General features: G+C 32.6%; 3 protein-coding genes across 11 annotated transcripts in view; 2 read left to right on the forward strand and 1 right to left on the reverse strand.

Annotated features, from left to right (window-relative positions):
* Positions 1 to 10: 10 nt before the first annotated feature.
* Positions 11 to 2,020, forward strand: LOC138940592 (divergent protein kinase domain 2A). Its single transcript, XM_070309614.1, has 4 exons — positions 11 to 680; positions 831 to 1,131; positions 1,246 to 1,376; positions 1,495 to 2,020. The coding sequence occupies exons 1-4, from the start codon at positions 60 to 62 to the stop codon at positions 1,690 to 1,692; spliced, it is 1,251 nt and encodes a 416-aa protein (XP_070165715.1). The 5' UTR covers positions 11 to 59; the 3' UTR covers positions 1,693 to 2,020.
* On the reverse strand, positions 1,981 to 5,897 carry LOC138940590 (eukaryotic translation initiation factor 2-alpha kinase 1). 5 transcript variants are annotated; one of them, XM_070309608.1, is made up of 11 exons: positions 5,485 to 5,897; positions 5,252 to 5,263; positions 4,791 to 4,961; positions 4,552 to 4,708; positions 4,000 to 4,376; positions 3,639 to 3,826; positions 3,318 to 3,494; positions 3,078 to 3,239; positions 2,857 to 2,994; positions 2,450 to 2,729; positions 1,982 to 2,353 (listed from the first exon to the last, which is right to left on the reverse strand). In XM_070309608.1, exons 1-10 carry the CDS (start codon positions 5,552 to 5,554, stop codon positions 2,487 to 2,489), a joined length of 1,695 nt encoding a protein of 564 aa, XP_070165709.1. In that variant the 5' UTR covers positions 5,555 to 5,897; the 3' UTR covers positions 1,982 to 2,353; positions 2,450 to 2,486. The 5 variants fall into 5 exon arrangements, with proteins under 5 accessions (XP_070165708.1, XP_070165711.1, XP_070165709.1 ...); XM_070309607.1 differs by having other exon boundaries at positions 1,981 to 2,729; XM_070309611.1 differs by lacking the exon at positions 1,982 to 2,353 and having other exon boundaries at positions 2,526 to 2,748.
* Positions 5,898 to 6,693: 796 nt separating this feature from the next.
* The window catches only part of LOC138940585 (telomerase-binding protein EST1A), a 99,180-nt gene continuing 85,700 nt past the window's right edge, over positions 6,694 to 20,173 (forward strand). For 2 of the 5 annotated variants that reach the window (XM_070309597.1, XM_070309598.1), the window contains exons 1-16: positions 6,694 to 6,765; positions 7,951 to 8,410; positions 8,555 to 8,834; positions 8,949 to 9,227; positions 9,343 to 9,596; positions 9,689 to 9,886; positions 9,969 to 10,101; positions 10,177 to 10,349; positions 10,733 to 10,963; positions 11,086 to 11,430; positions 11,512 to 11,679; positions 11,777 to 12,301; positions 12,385 to 12,463; positions 12,534 to 12,644; positions 13,791 to 14,021; positions 14,393 to 14,454. In XM_070309597.1, coding sequence (XP_070165698.1) covers positions 6,717 to 6,765; positions 7,951 to 8,410; positions 8,555 to 8,834; positions 8,949 to 9,227; positions 9,343 to 9,596; positions 9,689 to 9,886; positions 9,969 to 10,101; positions 10,177 to 10,349; positions 10,733 to 10,963; positions 11,086 to 11,430; positions 11,512 to 11,679; positions 11,777 to 12,301; positions 12,385 to 12,463; positions 12,534 to 12,644; positions 13,791 to 14,021; positions 14,393 to 14,454 — 3,578 coding nt within the window. In that variant the 5' untranslated portion in view covers positions 6,694 to 6,716. The remainder of the gene's footprint in view (positions 6,766 to 7,950; positions 8,411 to 8,554; positions 8,835 to 8,948; positions 9,228 to 9,342; positions 9,597 to 9,688; positions 9,887 to 9,968; positions 10,102 to 10,176; positions 10,350 to 10,732; positions 10,964 to 11,085; positions 11,431 to 11,511; positions 11,680 to 11,776; positions 12,302 to 12,384; positions 12,464 to 12,533; positions 12,645 to 13,790; positions 14,022 to 14,392; positions 14,455 to 20,173) is intronic. The other 3 variants (XM_070309599.1, XM_070309601.1, XM_070309600.1) reach the window with 2 other exon arrangements.

Consider the following 20,173-nt stretch of genomic DNA (forward strand, 5'->3'; position numbering starts at 1 on the left):
AAGTGCATTTCAAAAAAATGTACGATGCAAATCCGCAGAAAAATCAATCAAAGTAAAACATGATTATATATTGGATCCATGATCCTATATTATATATATGTAATATTTTTAAATTTAAAAAATGGAGGATATTGTTATTTATCGGCATTTGTGCCTTTGTTTTAAGAATAAATATCATTATACAAAGTTATCCCTCTGTAACGCAATTGACGGAACAACATAAGTGTCCAGTGTGTTATGGGGTTTCTGCGTGTCATAATATTCATCAAATAAACCTATTATGGCACGATATTAATACAATAGTTTCTCATTTATTTGGTGTTAAAAATGTGTTTTTTGCAACATATAATCAAAGTAAGGTAGTGCTGAAGAAATTGGCACAATCTTCTGAATTAAAAGCATTTGATGTTGCATTGTGTAAAAAACTCCATCTGGAATATCCTTGTACGAATGTTTTATTGGACAAGTACATAGTAGATTTTGATAATCGTATCAAAGAAACAATTACTTCCAATTTTTCGAAAGACAATTCTAGCCGTTTGAGACTTTGTCCAACAATACAACATTTAGATGATTTATTTTATAACGTTCATCTTAACAATAAACATATTGATCCCACACAATATTTGATTAATCTCTGGACATTGGTTTCTTTAAACCCAGAGCCATTAATCCTTCAGGTAAATTGTAAAAACACAAAAATTTATAATTCATATAGATAATACTATTAAATTATAAAGAAATAAATTATATATTGTATATAATGTTGAATTATTCTTCAATAAACAATTTAATGCAATTATATACCTCAATTTCAACATTTCTTTCAGATATTGTCTGCGGAAAATGGGTGGCCAGTGCCAAAATATTTTGGAGCATGTGGCCGAATTATTATCGAAGAATATATTGGACCATCACTTTCTGATTATTATGATAAATCTTGGATTCAAAGAGCAAAAATAGTATCGAGTCTTTTAAATGCCGCTCACATGTTCACCTTTAAAAATAAAAAATTTAGTTTTTATTTAACAGATGTATCGGCCGATAATATTGCTGTCGATTATAAAAATGTAGCAAAATTTATCGATTTAGAAAATATTATTGTTGTTGACAAAAATATTTCTCTAGAAGGTATAATAAAAAATTTTTTCTTATTACAAAAATATTTGTGACACGATATTATAATTTGAGGTAGGAAAATAAAGTTTATATATACTACATATGCATAATAACATTAATTTGTAGGCATACCAAAAGAATGGCATGAATTACAAAAGAACATGATGCATTTTGATTGTTCTAATTGTTTTGCATTTTCCGCCGAAGATATTTGCAATCATCATCTAAGCGACCACAATTATTATGCAATCTGTCAGGTAATTGCTCTATTTCATTAATAAACCTAAGTCCTTTTTATATCTTTTTACATGTGTATTATAAAAATAATATATAAATATATGCTATATATCTGAAACAGAAAATCTGTAATTACAGCTTTTGTTAGATTCAACAAATGAAAATTTATTTCCTGGTGGATTTCTTCATGATGTACCTGTTAATATTCAACGGCGATATCCAAATATTGAATATCTGTTACAACAATGTGCCATTCCTAATTCTACCAATTCTAGGATATTTTTCGGTCAGCAACTTAAGACATCATTGGATGCAATTTTAGAAGAATTGTTGTAATACGAGTACAATGAAATAAAATAGTTTAAAGAATCACATTACACATGTAAAATATTGCAAATTTATAATTCTTTTTTATATTTAAAGAATGTTTTACAATCTTTTACCATATATTAATAATTTTCAATGATCAAAGAATAGTTTCTTATCATAATAAGCAGTTTCTAATGATGTACAATAAAATTACAAACAAGATGATCACAATTAAGCTAGGATAGCTAAATTTAATATCATTTTTATTATTTCAGTATCTATATTTATCTATATTATAAGAATTAATGCTAATTGATACATCCAAATATATTTGTATATATAAATTTTAATAAATACAGTAAAAATATTTGTACATATGTAATTAATACTATACACATAGTAACAATAAAAAATATATCTTATACTACATAACACAATCTTGCATATTTTATGTTTAACTTATATCTAATAGGCGCTATTGTTATTATTTTACAGTCTTGTTTCATCAACTTCAAATAGTTAATATTTAATAATGTCAAATAGTTAATGATTAAAACTTGATTGGCTAAGCTTATTGATCAATGTAAATAATGAATACTTGGTAAATGTAAGCAATGTAAAAATTATTCTACACAAATGTATTATATGTCCATGATAGTACAAAAAAGCTAAATTAAAAAGTTAAAATCTGCAAATATTTAAGAATTGATTATATTTTATCATATGTGTAATTATGAGTTATTACTTTCTATAAAAGAACTTGAGTGAAAAAAATTATAATTACCGTCGGCAAGTCTTTTATTTCCTTCTAACATAGCAGCCTATTCTATTATATCTTTGGGCGGATCTTTTTGCTTCTTAACTTCTTTTTTTAATAATGCGATTTCTTCCTGTAAGTCTTGAATCCTGTTATCCTTATCGCGAATATCATTTTCCAATATCACAATAGTAGCTTTCAATTCAGTTATTGTCATATCTTCGTCTTTTTTTAAATTCTGCAAAAGTTCTTTTGTCCATGGTCGTTTGACAGGATTCTCTTGCACCATTTGTATGATCATTTGTGCCTAAGCAAAAGAAAGCAATCTAGATATAACAGAAAATATACATATAAATGTAACAAAATATAAATATGCATGTAATATAATATAACATAAAATATAATAAACATAATTCAATATACTTAAGATTTACCCATTTATGTCGCTCTATGGGAAGACCTATTGGTATGTTACCATGTTTTAAACAATGAATTATAGAGCTCAATTCCATTTGAGTCTGTGTTGGAATTAAAAGCTCGATGAGAACAATTCCTACACTATAAATATCACTCTACAAATATGAAAATGTCCAATTAATATTAAAATACTATTTTTATATTTATCAAAGTTTTTTTTCCTTTCTCACACATTTACCTTTGGATCACATTTTCCCTGTAATTGTTCTGGTGCTGCATACATATGAGTACCACATGCAGAATGACTTTTTTTTCCTTGTGGCTTTAGCGGACAAGCTAAACCAAAATCACCTAATTGAATTTGAAGTTGTCCTGACATTGAAATAAATATATTACGTGGCTATAACATAAACATTCTATTATATTTCAGAAGAATATAATATTATCAATTGATATTAATTAAAATAAGCATATTCACTTTTATATCGTGATGCACGACATTTTGGGAATGGATATAGTCGATTCCACAAAGAATTTGTTTCAATATTTCTTTAATCATTGGTTCAGGTGATACATTTATCCTACCACGCATCCATTGTTCAAGCGTTTGTTCACACAAGGACATTTGAATGTACAAAATCATGTACTGATGATTCTAGGTTAGATAAATAACACAAGATAAACATTAAAATTTATGGATACAAATATACATGAATCTTTGTTTGAAAATAATATAATATATCATAAATATCACAACTTATAAGATTTTATTGTTTTTTATATCATATTATCTACTTACTTCATTGGAGATATATGTGCATACTTCTTGGCTGGTGGATTCTTCATACAAATTATGATCGATATGATTAGTATTATTTTCAGTTTGTTTCAAATTCTTATTCTTCTTGCTACTTCTGAAAGATACTACATCTGAACTGGTTTCTTCGATATGTTTTGCTACACTAGCTTCTTCGACTGTCCGCTCTCCTATAATACCAGTTGATGAATTCAGTTTCTCAAATCTTTCACTAAACTTTTGACTAATTCTAAAATCACCAGCATTTTCATAATTTCCATGTTGCTGTTTCACTAAACTATTTTTTTATCAAGTGATATATCTTGGGCGCACTTATTATTGTCATTAAGGTATGAATTATTACCGTTACTATATGAATCCTTGGTAGACTGCAAATTGTATGATTTAGACTCTTCTGTGTCATCTGAAGTATGTGACTTATGTGATATATTATCTGTTAATGATGAGTGAATAAAGGATGGCATTTCGATTGTTGCTACTTCAATCCAAGCTGCTTTGTAGGAAACAATATTCGCATGATTTAATTTTGCCAATGTTTTTACTTCATTTAGATGCTGTTTTAAAGCATTTGCATGCCTAGGGGTTACGGATATCTTTTTAACTGCATAATCGATACCGTCGAGACGATGTTGTGCTTTATAAACTTCACCAAATCCTCCACTAGCAATAAAGCTTATTTCATGAAATTCCCGGCGATACCGAGACATTTCAGATAAGTTACTGTGTACAAAAACAAATAATATTGATGTTGTATTATAATATATATAATGAGTTAAACAAAAAGTTTGTGCTGTTCTTTTGATCTTCATTTGTTAACAAAAAACGGGACAAACTTTCCATTCAAACCAATATATATTGCAAAATTTGTAAATATATTAAACATTACAATATGTACCTAAGTGTATATAAAGGATTTTCACTTCCATTTGCAGAATGTGCAATTTTGATCAATTGATAAAGAGCATGTTCATATTTCTCTCTTAATCTCTCAAATTCCATCATATTGCAGGACCTATCAATTATTTGTAATTTATGCAATTGATCACAGATATCTGTAAAAATATTATTTTTTAATAATTTTTATTCTAAATATTTCTGTACGTATCTGAAAAAAATTTTATAAGTTGTGGTTACCATAATATAATTTATTTCTGCGTGCTTTATCCTTTTCTAATATAAAACATATCTGTTTTACAAGGGACTGAATTACAACACCAGAGGAAAAATTTACTCGTTGTATGATTTGTCCATTGGTTGAACTTTCAGTATTATTGTTTAGACAAAAGGTTGAGTTCATGTTACTACCTATTTTCATAAAAAATTTCATTTCTTTTTAGTATTCTGATCTTGATCATAAAAATAATAAAAACTTCTAATTCACTTAAATTTTTGATAATATTCGTAATGCAATGTATGATGTAACATAAATATAATAATATAATATATACTATAGAAGTCATTACAATGACATTCTTTTAAAAGATTTCTTTCATCACATTTAAATGAATTATTCGTTTTAGAAACAAGTTTACACCAAAAATGTCAAAAATCTTTGTTATATTGGTAATGATAGTTCTTTTCCTTTTGAAACTTACTTTCCACATTTCCTGTAAAATACAAATTTTAAGATAATATAATTTCGAAAATAAATAATTCAAATGTAACAAACAACTCATTTATTTGAATAACTGTTAGTTGAATAAATACTTTGCAAGTATTTTGAAAAAAAAAAAAAAGCAAAAAAAGCGAGATGATTAATAGTGCACGCTTTATATGTTATATACAATATTGCAAAATTACGTTTTATATATATATACATATAACATACCCTGATCGAACGTAGTTACAGTCATCAGAGTATTCCAAGGATGGTTCGTTTGCTTGGTATTTTCTGCCATTTCATCCGATATCGATAGATTTAAATTCTTTCTGAGCTTGAGAGCTTCCCAACGTTGTACCTGTGACAGCAACTACAGCACGTTTCCTACTAGACTGCAAACGAATCGCGGATTGTCACGTTCGTACATGTTCACCGAATGTCGACCTAACCTAATCTCTCGCGAAATCCTTACAGCAGCCGCATTTAGGTAACGTGTATTTAGATGGGCGGTCTTTAAGATCCGCGAATATCGAAGTGAGACAAGACATTGTTTTGCGAATTTTGACATTATACGAAGATATACGAAGCAAGTGGTTTGAACGCTCGCGAACATTCTGGAACCTTCCTTGTCAAACGCTAGGGACTAGGGATCTCAGTGTTTTCTAAGACGCTTTTTCTCGCGCATGCGTACATTCGACGTAGTCTCTTCGAAATATAAAAAGGCATCTTTAGGCCTATATTACATTTGTCGTACGACAAACTTTTCAAGCATATTGATTGGCTGCAAAATAGAAACTTCCTGGAGTCTCTAGAAATTTTCTATTTTGCAGCCAATCAGTATGCTTAAAAAGTTTGTCGTACGACAAATGTAATATTAGCCTTAAGGTGTTTTTACATGGCAATGTTGAGGATTGAGCCTATCCAGATGGATTCGTATACTTACTAGTTACGTAAAGAAAATATAAGGAAAGACTGATAAGGAGAGATTGATTGATTATAAGGAAATTGATTGGCCTATTTCTTTATACATTTGCTTATGGAATGATGATGATGATGATGATGACTTAATAGATGCGCGGTTTATTTTGACTTTATTCTGGTAAATTTTTCTTTAATCTCCAAAGATTATTACCGAATAATCCATATGACCGAATAAAAATATGCAGAAAAATGCACAGAATTTAATTTCGATACTTTTTCGTTCGAATTTGGATAATATTCCCATTTTTTTTTTAAATAAATATTTGCCCACCGATATCAACGTCACGTCGATAATAATTTGCGAGCATATAATTTCAAGATAATTGCAAACGTACATGAGGGGTGATTTATTATAGCGTACGCGTGATGATCGAGAGAGCCCGCGACATCTCTCGTTTCTTCATGCATTTACACGTGTCGCATGTCGCGCGTGTTCACGTCAGTACGTTAGAAAAATCTTGATACGATTGCATTTCAATATGGCGAACCGCGACAAAGGACGCAGAAAGTGGGGAGGATATTCACAAGGTACTTTGACGATAACTTTTATTACCTCGCGATCGCGTACGAAACGACGTCGTATTATCGCTGATACCCTCGTGCATCCGACTTGGGATCAAATTCGTCAACCTCCCTCGCAAGATTCGATGTGCAAAATTAACCTCAAACTAAACCTCACTAAACAAGCTAACCTATAAGTTACGGCGGATACTTGTGATGTTGCGTTATTTTATGGCGTTTGGCGACGCAACGATTGAATCCGATCATCACAATCTGCTTTGTCTAACGAAGTAAATTAAAAATATTATCGATCTCTATAATCGTCCTCGGATACAGTCTTCTTTCGAAGACGAACGGTCTGTCTAATAAATTTCAGCGCTGTCAAGAGAGTGTCAACATAAATGATTTCAATATATTTTTGTAAAAAAAAAGAATTGATATTTTTCGCCGTTCACATTCTCTAACTTTGCTACACTTGCACATACTGAGAGAATTTAGCTATGAAACATACAGAAAGAATTTTAGCTACGAAACCTGAAACCCTTTCAGAGATGAAATGTATTTATCAGAGTTTTATTTATCTCCTCTTGTGTCAACATTTTTGATCTGTGCGTACAATATTAGGTCTGTTCTTTATAGCTGAATTGGCTGCAGTAGTAGCACTAGTTCAGAGTTTATCTTCTTCTCTCCACATTGGAAAGAGAAAGATAAACTCTGATTAGTGTAGTCAGTTCAACTATAAAGAACAGATCTTATATATGCAATGTTGAGCAAGTTTCCATACATGTTACACAAAGAATGTATTGTCTAATATCACAATATTTTGCCCCTTTATTTCTTATATACTATGTATTTGTATTGTATCGTAGAAATAATGCAAAAAGTATATTTAACAGAAAAAAGTCATAATTTATAAGCATATATAATTTACAAATAATATATGTTAACTAATCAAAAAATTTGTTGCTATTATATAAATATCTTTATTGATATATCTTGAATAAAGATTTATTTTATTCATCAATTATTTATATATATATATATATATATATATATATATATATATATTTGTGAATATATATATATTTGTGATGAATAAAATGACAATTGTGAGATACGTATTAAATATTTAAATAAAATATTTGTATGGAAAAAAATTTGTATATAATATAATATAAAATAATGTTTTTATATCGTAAAAATCAATTTCAGAATTAACGAGTTCTAAATTGGAGAAAGAGAGATTGATGGGAATGCGCGGTGGAGGGAATAGAGCATCTCAGGCCTTATATAGACCAGGAAGCGGCCCTTTACGCAAGTCAGGTAGATCTGGCAATGGTGTTGATGAATTTGACAATGAAAATGGCTCGCAAGAAAAATCCAGATCAACTTCTGTTCAGTATCGTTTGAGACAGTCACAATTCAATAGATCTAATCAAGCACAGGATAGTCCACCTTTATCACAAATCGACAATGTAACTGAAAAATTAGGCAATACCCATATCGACTATAGAAATAGCAACAATAGTGAATCGGCACAGAGTACTGGACACAATATTAGTGCAGGAATAGGAGGAAATGATTCAAAAAGGAAAAATAGGAAACCTGAACAATTGCTATATGTACCAAAAAAAGTGAAAGAAGCTTTGGCTGAACAAGATGGAATTAATAGGTAAAAAAGTCGCGTGTTTTGTTTCTATCAATGTAAGAAAGATTGAAAAAGATAACGATATAAAAATAATTTCTAACATAAAAGAATAATGCGATGACAATTTTTCATTACATTATTGTAACATTAGGTGTTAAATTTTCTTAGATCTCCCAGTCATACTGCGTGGGAACGAGAGAGAGAAGAGAGCGATGATCGTGATTCTCATTCCAATCGTAGCCACAGAAGTGATCGTAATCGCGGGAACAGTCACAGTGTACGAGATAATGACAGCGAAGGCAGGGGCAGAGATGACAACAGCAAACGGTATTCGGGCAACCGACGACATCGTCATACCAATGAAAATGAGGAACTTTGGCGTACCAATTCGCCGATATCTGCTAGAAACAATGCGAATCGGAAGGATAATTTACGCGAAGTCAGACAGGTTTGTAAATTAAAATAAATTAATCATGGATCACATAAAATCACGAGTTATAAAATTATAATGTACTCTTGTGCAAAATTTGTACAATATAAAAAAATTTTTTTCTGTTATTAGGGTTCTGAACCTTTGTCTATGACCAATCAGAATGATTTTAATCGTACAAGAGATACGCGTAGTGTGGAACCCATTGGACATTTAGAAAAATTTCAAGGCAAACCACCCTCTGGCAGACGCGGTAATGCAAAAGACAATTTGTCGAAAAATATGAAGTTGGAGCTTCTACCACCACGATTGCAAAAGAAATATCTCATTGATAACGGATACGTGTTACCTAGCAACAATCCGGGAACGTCCACAGAGGACTCCTGGAATGGTAGCAGTGTTACATTTCAGGTAAAGATTTGTTCAATGTTAATTATATAATATTGTGTATACTTATACACATTGGCTTGTATTAAATATGATGATTGAAGTAACATTATATATGAAACGCAACATGAATTGTTAGCAGGCTTCATCCAGCTATAATTATCCATCAGCAATGCAACATTCGCAAACAATGCAGAATTTGCCGCCATCTGGGCCATTACCACCACAATCTAATTGGGCTAACACCGTACCAGCGAGAAGCAGAGGAAGAGGTAGACTCAGACCAGAGGAATTGGCAGATACAGCAAGCAGCATCTTCAGACCTGTTACTCCTGAACAATATTCGGCGCCGAGTTCCAGATCCCATACTCCTAGCCAGGAATATATGAATCGGTACAGATATATTTATTTATATTTATAAAAAAGTGAATAATCTTACAAATCTGTACAAAAATTATATTGAAACTTTATAAAATTCTTGGTAGATCTTATGATCGCCGTGGTAGTAACAGCACTATGTATACCAGTATGGAAAGTTTAAGCCGCGCTGACAGTGCCATGATGCCACCGCCGTCATCTGCGTCGCCGGCAACTTCACAATCCAATTCAAACAGGGGCCACAGGTCACCCGAGATTCATCGCAGAGGTGCAATATCACCGATCAGCAATCGCACTAGCAATATGTAATCAAATATTTAAGCAATTGTTTCTTCTTTTTCTTTATACTTTTTATATGTTTAATAACTGTGTTGATTTTTAATCAAGGCAAAGAACAACCAGTAACACAAATGAGCATAACTCGAGTCTAGATAAACAGAGCAATCAACAAAACACAAATCTCAACTCCATGAAAAGTGAATCATTTAATACATCATCTATTACCGCATCTGAAACATTTGTAAGTACATAAATTAATAAATTTTATATCTATTCTTGGGTTAATGCAAACTAATATAAAATTAATATGTTTCAGGACTGGAGCGAAGAAGTTGAATTGAATGAAAAGTTGGAACAGGAATATTTGAGTCGTAGTTCGTCAGTTTTAAGTATACGCGAGGGCGCAACTATGCCGCGAAATCAGGCTGTAGGCGAGAGTTACAAGCGACGTAAAAAAAAAAAACGCGATAAACATCGTGATGCTGATCGGTAAGCATTACTTTATCATACTATCTTATCTACTTGCCCTTTTTATCGTTTAAAAACAGTTTATAAGTTACAACATAAGATTCAGATAAGTTTTTTCTTCGCGTAATTTTTTTCTATATTTTTTCCATAAGACAAATGTGTTACTTTTTTTTGTATTATAAGAAATCACGTGACGATATGCGCAGGCGCACCTCTTTACATATTCGAGCGCATGCGCAAATTCGCGACGATTCAATCTCGTTTATAGTAACGATATCGGATAATTCTTTTCCAGGAAGTTTTTGCTTATCGCGTTCTATATTGCCAAAGTTATCCGAATTCTATTGTACAAATGTGAATGTCGAAGGATTCTTTGTAACGTTATGTTTTTTAAATTATTCAAGTGGTAGCAGCAGAGACAAAGGGCGAGGCAACAGCCGCGAACGTCAGAAGAATCAACAGAACAGAGAGAACGATAACTGCAACATTAATCAAAAGAATAATAATAATAACAACAATAGTAACAGGCGATACGATCACAGAAGGCGTAGTATTATTCAGCGTAGCCGTGAGTCGAGTAAAGACAGAAACTATGGCAGCAGTTACAGAAGCTTTGATGATCTTCACAGACGCAGGTATTTACTTTGTTAAAAGCTTATATTACATGCGCCAACATAATTTTCAATTTTATTTTAGATTAGATAATGAATATTCTATTTTATAGATTAGATTATATATAACGAATATTTTATTTTAGAACTGACAGATACTTGGATGAGGATTGGAGAACAGGCAGGAAGATATCGACTTGTGAATCTGACGACGGCAGACAAACTCCTAAAGTTTCCTCTCATACTACTCCTCTTCCGAGTATGAATTCTAACTTGGTGGCACACCGTTCGTCTCCAACAGGGCACAGTAATGCTCAACCAGGTGTCTTGATCTTGCCTAACGATGCTAATCAGTCATCTCCCAATCAGACGACTACAGCTTCTCAACAAGGAATAGGACAGCAGCAGCAACAAAGAACTCTGTTCGATCCGAATAACCCGCATAAACCTATTGTTATTACTTCACCTGGAAGTAGAGCAGCTGTACAAAGGTAAAATTGGTTTTCCTCTATATTTTTATTATAACAACTAGCTGTAGAAATTAATAAATGGTGATGTATTTTCTCTTTAAGGGACAATGATATGCAAGTTTCGAGCGTTCCAGTATTCCAGTCTAATATAGGTATCACATCGTCACATTATTCTTTTCAAAGTACTCAGTTGGATGGTATGCCATCACTATACATGAATGATCAAATCGGAAATATGAGACCTTCGTGGTACGAACCGTTTTCAGCCAGGTACATAAATTATAATATGCATATATAAATATATGATTTTTAGGTTATTATACATGTGCTCTCTTACATTAATATGTTAATGTCTTTCTGTCATCAGTTTTCATTCAGCGAAAAATCACTGCCTTCTTTTGGATATAGAACGTGCTGATCTGGAATTACAATGGATAATAAGTTCCGGTGGCTTTATGTCGCGTTTGGATAGAGTTTCGTACATACGACACTTCCTTCAACAGAGCTTGAAGATCTTGCTCGAGACTGATATTAAATTCTGTCAAGCGGAAAATGTCGAGCAACACTTTTGGAAAATATTGTTTTATAATCTGATCGAGATGCTTCGAAAAACAATGCCCAAGGAAAACGCGGAAGGACGAGAACGTTACAAGCAGATAATGTTAAATATCATTGATGAAGGTACCGTCTATCTGGAAAGTTTACTGACTGCTCTCGAGATTATATACGAGTTCAAGTTGGACACGTTTCTTGCATCGTCGAGTCTACCCAAGGGTCTTGGTCTTTTAGGACTGGCCTTAGTCAGCGCCCAAAAGATATTTCTATTCTTGGGAGATTTGGCAAGATACAAGGAACAAGCAAACGAAACAAGCAATTATGGAAAATCTAGACAGTAAGTATTTATAATAATCTCGTGATAATAATATAAAAGCTCGAAATATTTTTAAATTTAAATAAAAAATATTTTCTGTTCAGGTGGTATCTAAAAGCGCAGCAAATCAATCCTAAAAACGGTAGACCTTACAATCAGCTTGCCTTATTGGCGCATTATGCAGTACGTATTAATATTTGTCACGATGAATATAATTCAATATAAATTTCTCAATGCTTTATGGCATTTTCAGAGACGAAAATTGGATGCTGTATATTACTACATGCGATCTCTTATGGCATCCAATCCTTTCCATTCTGCCAGGGAGAGCTTGATAGCGCTCTTTGATGAAAACAGAAAAAAGGTAAGAAAATTTATGAAACATATAGTTGAAACGTTTGTATTTATACTAACGTTAATATTTTGATTTTCTTATGCCGCCAGTATCTACATTATGTAAGTAAATTTTGATACACTTTGTGTGAAATCTTTAGATATTCATTTGTCATATATATTTATTTGGTCAAGGCTTTATTATCTGTTTATTATTTTATTGCTAGTCGTTTTTAGATTTTCTATTTTGTGTGCTTTGGAGCCTTGATATTTCAATTCATTTGTGCACTCTTAAAAACTTTACTTCTATTAATACATTTTTTGGGGGCAAATGTGGCAAATTAATGCCTTTCATACACAACTATTAATTATTTACATTAGTAATGTCATTTATGCAAATATCTGCCACTATAGCTAAATACACATTTACATAGTTGTAGTAATCGTTTACACGAATTTCAGCTTTAATAAAAGGTTAAGAACACTATACAGGAAAGAATATACAAAACAGGTTAACAAAAAAATGTACTATTCGTACTTCCGAAAAAACCCATACAAGAGCACAACATCTGCTAACGATATGCCTGTAGCATTTTTGAGACTGCCTGTTTGTAAGACATGTTTTTAAGTTTCCAGAAATGCTTTGCGCTGTAAATTTAAATCAGGGATTTTTCTTATCTTTGCAATAGCTCTGCACATTTCGTTAGCATGCACTTCTCATAAATGCAGAAACTTGTACAAATGAGGAATACAAATACTGTCCAAATGGCGCTGTTTGTATGACTAGCTATCTATACAAAAGCAATCCCGTTAACATCTTCCTATTTCAATCATAATTTTCAAGAATTTTAATAGACATTTATAGACAATTTATTCCTTATCTTTCTCGCAATTTTGTAATTTACTACATTAAATATTTCGGTGTAATTAAGAATAAATTAAAATTGTCAAATTATTTATAGGAATGTGGAAATTTGATCGTGAGAACCTTTAGTTTTAGCTTTATGCAGTGCTCGTATATTTTACACTTGTACATACACGATGGAGACGTGCATAAATATAACGGCAAATGTAATATATGTTAATAGTTGTAAAGGCTGAATTATATCATGCACTGTATCCATTTTAAATGCATCACGCGGTAAAGGTATTCTCTTAGTAAATTAAATATTCTTAGTACGAGTCTATCGAACGTAAGCGGAAGGAGGAAAGAGAGTCGAAGGAGCGGGCGAGGATGAAGGAAAAGGAAGGCGCGAACATTATTGGCGGTGGATTGAGGAGAGAGACGTGGATTCATCCGGGTGACGGTAGACGAGTGCGACGTACAACCAGCGCGGCCACTACAAATGAGACGAGATTGTCCCATCCAAGCGATTTGGAGGAATTATCGCAATTAACAAGTGTCGAGGTTTGTGTTGTCAATTTCTTATCTAACACAGTTCTAATCTAACAGTTTTCAAAAGCAACTGTATCTTCTACAGAGTGTATCTTCTATAGTTGAGTAATAAATACTACACAGTCACTATCCGCAAAATTCTCGTAAAAACCTTGAAATGCGCGTTGTATATGAATTTTTATATTTTTTTTATAGGACTGATAACTATGTAATGAACAATATATATTGGATACACATATTATTATTATTAATATGTTTGATAAAATTATTGTTGATATATTAATATAGTTTTGATAAAATTATCTCTAAAACGTATTATATGTATACATATAATATTTTATTCTATTTCATACTTCGATACTTATTTAATCTTTTTTTGTTAGGTGAACAAACGATTCGTCACTTCATACCTTCACGTTCACGGGAAGCTCATCACTAAGATAGGGTGAGTGTTTACCATCATTGTGATTCTCTCTCTCTACCTTTATGTTATATCTCTTTCTTTAAAATGAAAAAAAAAGCGTAAATCGATGATTAGCGATTATGTGTCTTTTTAATCATTTTAAAATTTGCTTAAGGATAATAAAGGAGTAGTTTGATATTATGATTAACTGGTTGTATCCAGTTGTCCGATATTCGCATTTCGTAAATACCGTTTATTCTCAGACGTCAAAAGACAAATACTATACAAAGAATTGCTTTTCGCGTTTGCTACATGTTTTATCGAGTAGATCAAATCATCATTTTGTATCTCACTCGCATTTATTAAATATGGATAGAATCAGTGCGAAGCTTTTTCGATTCTGTAATTTTGCATCGTTGAAATAATCATTTTTAATTTTTTCTTCTTTCTCTCTTAATAAATTTTCATGTTCTTTAAAGCTCATTGATGTATCAGTAATATTTTATTATTTATTGTTATATGTACATTTCTTTTTTTTCTTTTTTTTTTTATTTGTTGAAGCTACACATTAAATTTATACAAAATAGCTAAACAAACAATCTTTATTTAGTATAAAATTGTAGCTATTATTAAATTAAATTAATTTATTTTATATAAAAAACGCTCGAGTATCTTTAATATACAACATGGTGATTTGCTAAGGAATATACACTGTAGTAAATATTTATTTTCCTTATCTTAGTTTCGCTTATAGCTTCTGGAAATTTGCGAAGATCATCTTCATTATTTTAATGAAATCCTAATTAACAGAAGTAATTACTTTAAATAAGCAAAGTGTACAAGTGGTATCTAATCTTAGCGCAAATTGCAAGATACTTTTATGGAAAGTTGAAAATTTGTCGTTAATATTCTGTTTATTAGCAGAATATATTTTTATTGCAAAGGTAGTAAATAGATATAAATATTATCCTTATAAAAATATAATCGGAATAATCAGCAACTATGTGATATCGCGACCGAGCAAAAATTATTATCGCTTAAAAATTCGATGTTGCATCCCGGCAAGTTTATAAAATACGATTATATCGCAAACGGAATATTATTCGCTTCGTTAAAGCGTCATTTGCCATTTAATCCAGATTGACTAATCCAGAAATATTGCGCCAGAGAATCTCTCGTAACCGTGCTTAGTTGGCTAACGCGGTTCGATTAGCGAGAAAAAAATTCATTGGGATGAAATGTATGTGATATGTGTATGTTACACAACAAAAGCAAAGGGCACATCGATTCTCAAACTGCGCAATTTTTTTTAAGTATCTAGGAAAGGCGCAATTATTTAAATATTTTATTTTTATATATCATTCTCTTTCTCTCTCTATGCATATCTCTTGAAAGTATATATTTATCGATATATATTTGACGACGTTACGCTGGCAGGAAGGTGTAATTATTTAAATATTTTATTTTTATACATAATTCTCTTTCTCTCTCCCTCTCTCTCTCTCTCTCTCGACGTATATTTCTTGAAAGTATATATTTATAGTATATATTTATCGGTATTTGATGATGTTATGCTGGCAGCATTGTGTCAGTGGAATACGGAACGCAGCTTGTCAGATATAAATGTGCCTAACTTCATCCCAGACGCCGAGCGGACGCGGACGCGGGTTCGTGGTATGTAGCTTCGTATCGTTTTCTTACGCGCGGCGGTAAAAATGTTAATTGACAATTGCATGGCGCCACCCGGACCACCGCCGGTCTCGACCGCAATCCGACGACGATGGAAGTGGCGGCGGGGATGTTGTCTCGTGCGTGTTGCGACCTTGCGAGATATGTACTTCGCGATTACCGTACGCGCACGCGCGCGCACCTCCTCGGCGACAAATTCGAACCGCGAAAGAAAAATTTATGCGAAATTAAATTTTATCAGTTAAACAATTGTTTTCCGCTCTCGTTACGTAACACCGAGAGATGCGAAGGGTTGACGAAGAACTTCGACGTAGATATAGGTAAGAGAGACACACTTGTCCGTTATTATCGTTCTCTTTCTCGCGCGAATACTCAATCGTCATCGACGCGATCATGTTTAAGGTCCCGGATCTACTCTAACAGTATAAAAAGAATCGGTGATTTTTTAAAAACTCTTATTGAAGAATATTATAAATAGATCTTCTTTTGCGTTTTATCTATATCAGTATTTTTAAATCTTAAGGCTATTTAGCTTTTTTTTTCTTCTTTTTTTCTTCTTCTTCGAAACGAACTTCCTCTTCGTGTAAACGTATTTCAAAATACGCGATTCAACGGTCATGCTGGTTCCTCGTGTAATTGTCGGAAATAAAGAAATTCAATCTGATTTTATTCTGTAAAATATTTGCGAGATATTGAACCTCTTCATTAGAGAAAATTGGAAACGGTAACAAAGCAGTATCATTTTAAAATTAAATATTTCAATTTTCTTCATTTCTTGAAGATTCGAAAAATATTAAATGTTAATTTTTTTAAATTCTAATTAGATTTAGTATTTCTCAAAAAATATTCTCTTAAGAAAAAAAAAAAAAAAACTGAAGTTATTCAATCTATTTGTTTTTAAGATATTCGTCACATTAATTTTTAAAATTTCTTTGAGAGAAACACGTTAAACGTTTTACAGGCCCACTTGAAGACCCGCGCGCTATCCTATTCAAAATCCTATAACTCTGTCAATTTTTTGAATTTTCCAATAAAATTTCAACCACATATCCTTCAGACGTTATACTTTGAGAAGATGTAAAACAAAAACAAAAAAAATCGATCTTTTACCCTTACAGGAAGTAAACTGAACCCTTAAAGTACGGGCGCATCTTCGATATATATTATGCATTACTAGAGTTACATAGGATGTACTCGCGGTCTATAATTGGAATCGGTGCCGAACCAGTGCCATTGGTTAGAGGTGCTTGTTAACGACAAGGTACGTGCGTGGCATAGGCATACGTATAGATTGCGGATAGGTGGTTACGGGGAGGGGCTGAGAGGGGAAGGAGATGGGAGACCATGCGCGGTCGGACGCGTGGTATGGGTTGGCTTACGGTGTTGCTGACTCGTTGCGTCGCGGCTGCTGTTGCTGTAATGGATTTGGCTCATTACTGAGGAGCAGGAGCAGTTCGTCCTCCGACCCTACCGAGTTATGCTCAAGGTTGCCCTCATACCATTACGGCCCATCGCGGACCATTTCCTTTCCGTCGTAATATTACGCTTCTCACTTTCCATTATCCCTTTTTGAAGGCTTTTTAACATATATAACTTTCTTTAAGGGCGTTTTTATTTGGTCGAGCTGTATACATATTGAAATAATTTACATATTAATAAGACATTAAAGTATTTTCATTTATTTTATATATTATAATAATAGAGATGTATCGTGTGTATCCTTTTTACATACATAAATATTTAAATAATTTAAATGTTTCTTAAATATTTACATATATATTTTATAAAGGATTAAAAACTTACTCCACTTACAATTAGATTGAGATATCTTTTGTAACAAAAGATACAATACACACATAGAGTATAATCTTTATGATATAATTTTTTAAAATTTCCGCAATCTGTAAATTTATTTAAAAAACTTTAAAAGAGAACTTGATAGAAAAACAATAATATATGACTAACTCTCTGACAAACTTCTGACTTTATAAGTTGATATCGTAAATTAACTTGGATTATTTTTAATTATGTGTAGACATACACAATTATTTACTATTAATACACGACGTAATACACGCGGGATTAAATTAATATGCGTAATATTTCAAAGTATTTCTACATTCGTACTTGTGCCATTTTAGTAACTTCTCAAACTTTAGGTAGATATTAAATAATATATATTATAATTAAGTAAACTTTCTCTCTCTTTCAATATTTTATACATTAAAATTCTGATTATTTGCTTTTATTATTATAATATATACTTGCATATTATAAGCAAAAAAAAGAAAAAAAAAAAAAAAAAATACATGATGGGGGTTGCGGTAAAGGATTGAATTTTCTGAAGAATGTTCTACCGGGAACGTACGCGCTTGTCGATGGTGGTCAATAATTTCGTGCGATCTCTGCAAGATGGACAAATCGCTTTTCGTCGATTAATATAATAGCCCGACAGATTAAATCGCTCTTAACGTATCGTCGTACGAGATGGCGCACGAAATTTTGTCGTCGGACGAGGATCGGGAGATGGCGAGGGTCGCGTCGCGCCGAGAGGCGATAATTAAACCTATAAATTGACAGTGTGAAGGAAGAAGGCAGAAATCGTTTCGTAACACTCGTAAGGCGAGAGAGAAGAAGTGGTCGCCGGCCGGCGCTTCCATCGGTGATGGTTGGATGGGCAAGAGTAGATTCTCTCGTGGACCGTGGTGTGATGCTTCTCGAGAAGGAAGGGAGACGGCGGGATAGCGAGGATGGAGAGAAAGAGATAAAGAAGGAGAAGCGAGTGACGCGCGTACACAGCGAGAAACTTAAGTAGCGCCGGGTAAGTAAAGCCACGCTATAAGGCTCTCTCTCCCGTCTGGCTGGTAATACACATGAGTTTCCGATGGTCGTTTACCCGCGGCCCTTGCGAGTGACGACCCCGCCCGCTTCAAGGGCACCCTCCTCGTCGGACACCGCAGCCTCCGCGGACCGGAACCCGACTACCCGGCCCGGCCACATCTCCGCGGCTGTACTACGCTACACAACGATCGCGACCATCTGGATTCCTCCCGATCGTTCCGGACGATCAGATTTCCGGCCCGCCGACCGGATTCGACGAATTATGCGATAATGAAACCTCGTTGCTTTCATGTCGATCGATTGATCAAGAGATTGATCATGTCGTTCTGTCATAGATCATCTCTTCTCGCGTAATAAATTTAAATTAATAAATAAGTACGAATATAGAAAAATTCTTTTAAAAAATTACACACGTATATTAATTTAATCTCTCGCGGATTATACCGCGTGTGTGTGTGTGTGTGTGTCTACTTGTAATTATAATATAATTTAAAATTTAAATTAATTTATGAAACCGATTTATAAAGTCAAAGTTTTCCAGAAGTTTGCTGTAATAGTAATACATTAGATTGATATAAAAAATTGTTTTTCCTATCAAACTCTCTCTTTTAAGTTTTTTTTAAATAAATTTGCAAATCATAAATTTTAAACACAATTATATTATAAAAATTATACTATATACCGTATGTGTATATCTTTTATTATTAAAGATATATTTCAATCTAGATAAAGAGTATAATTTTCCATCCGATGAGAGATTGTTTTATAACTTTACAACTTTGAAATCTTTTTACAAAAAAAAATTGATCCAAATATTTTTATATTAAATTTATATCGCATAATATGAAATTTGGATGGATAGAATTTTATAATTCATCTATACGCTTTTTAAATGAAAGCTTATCTCTTACGTCACGTCCAACTGTTGTATTTTGTTTCATTTATAACGCACAGATATATATATAGAGGATACATAAAGGAATAATTGCCTTGCAAATTTGTATGCGAGGCAATTATTCCTTTAATGCACTTACGTATTTTCGTCAACTTTTATTCGCTTGTCTTAAATTTCGCGTAAATTTACGCAGAATCCGTGGTAATCGATGATTAAAGGATGTTCGGAGCGTTAAAGCGTCGGGAAACACAGCATTCGGTTTGCGATGAGATAGTTTGCGTATAGTAGTCGACCTATCGGGCAATGTCATCGACATTGCCGGGCTAATGACTCATT

The sequence above is a fragment of the Polyergus mexicanus genome, unplaced genomic scaffold (assembly GCF_030449975.1).
Source record: "Polyergus mexicanus isolate NDT 795.1 unplaced genomic scaffold, iyPolMexi1.0 SCAF_17, whole genome shotgun sequence".
Classification (NCBI taxonomy): Eukaryota; Metazoa; Arthropoda; class Insecta; order Hymenoptera; family Formicidae; genus Polyergus; species Polyergus mexicanus.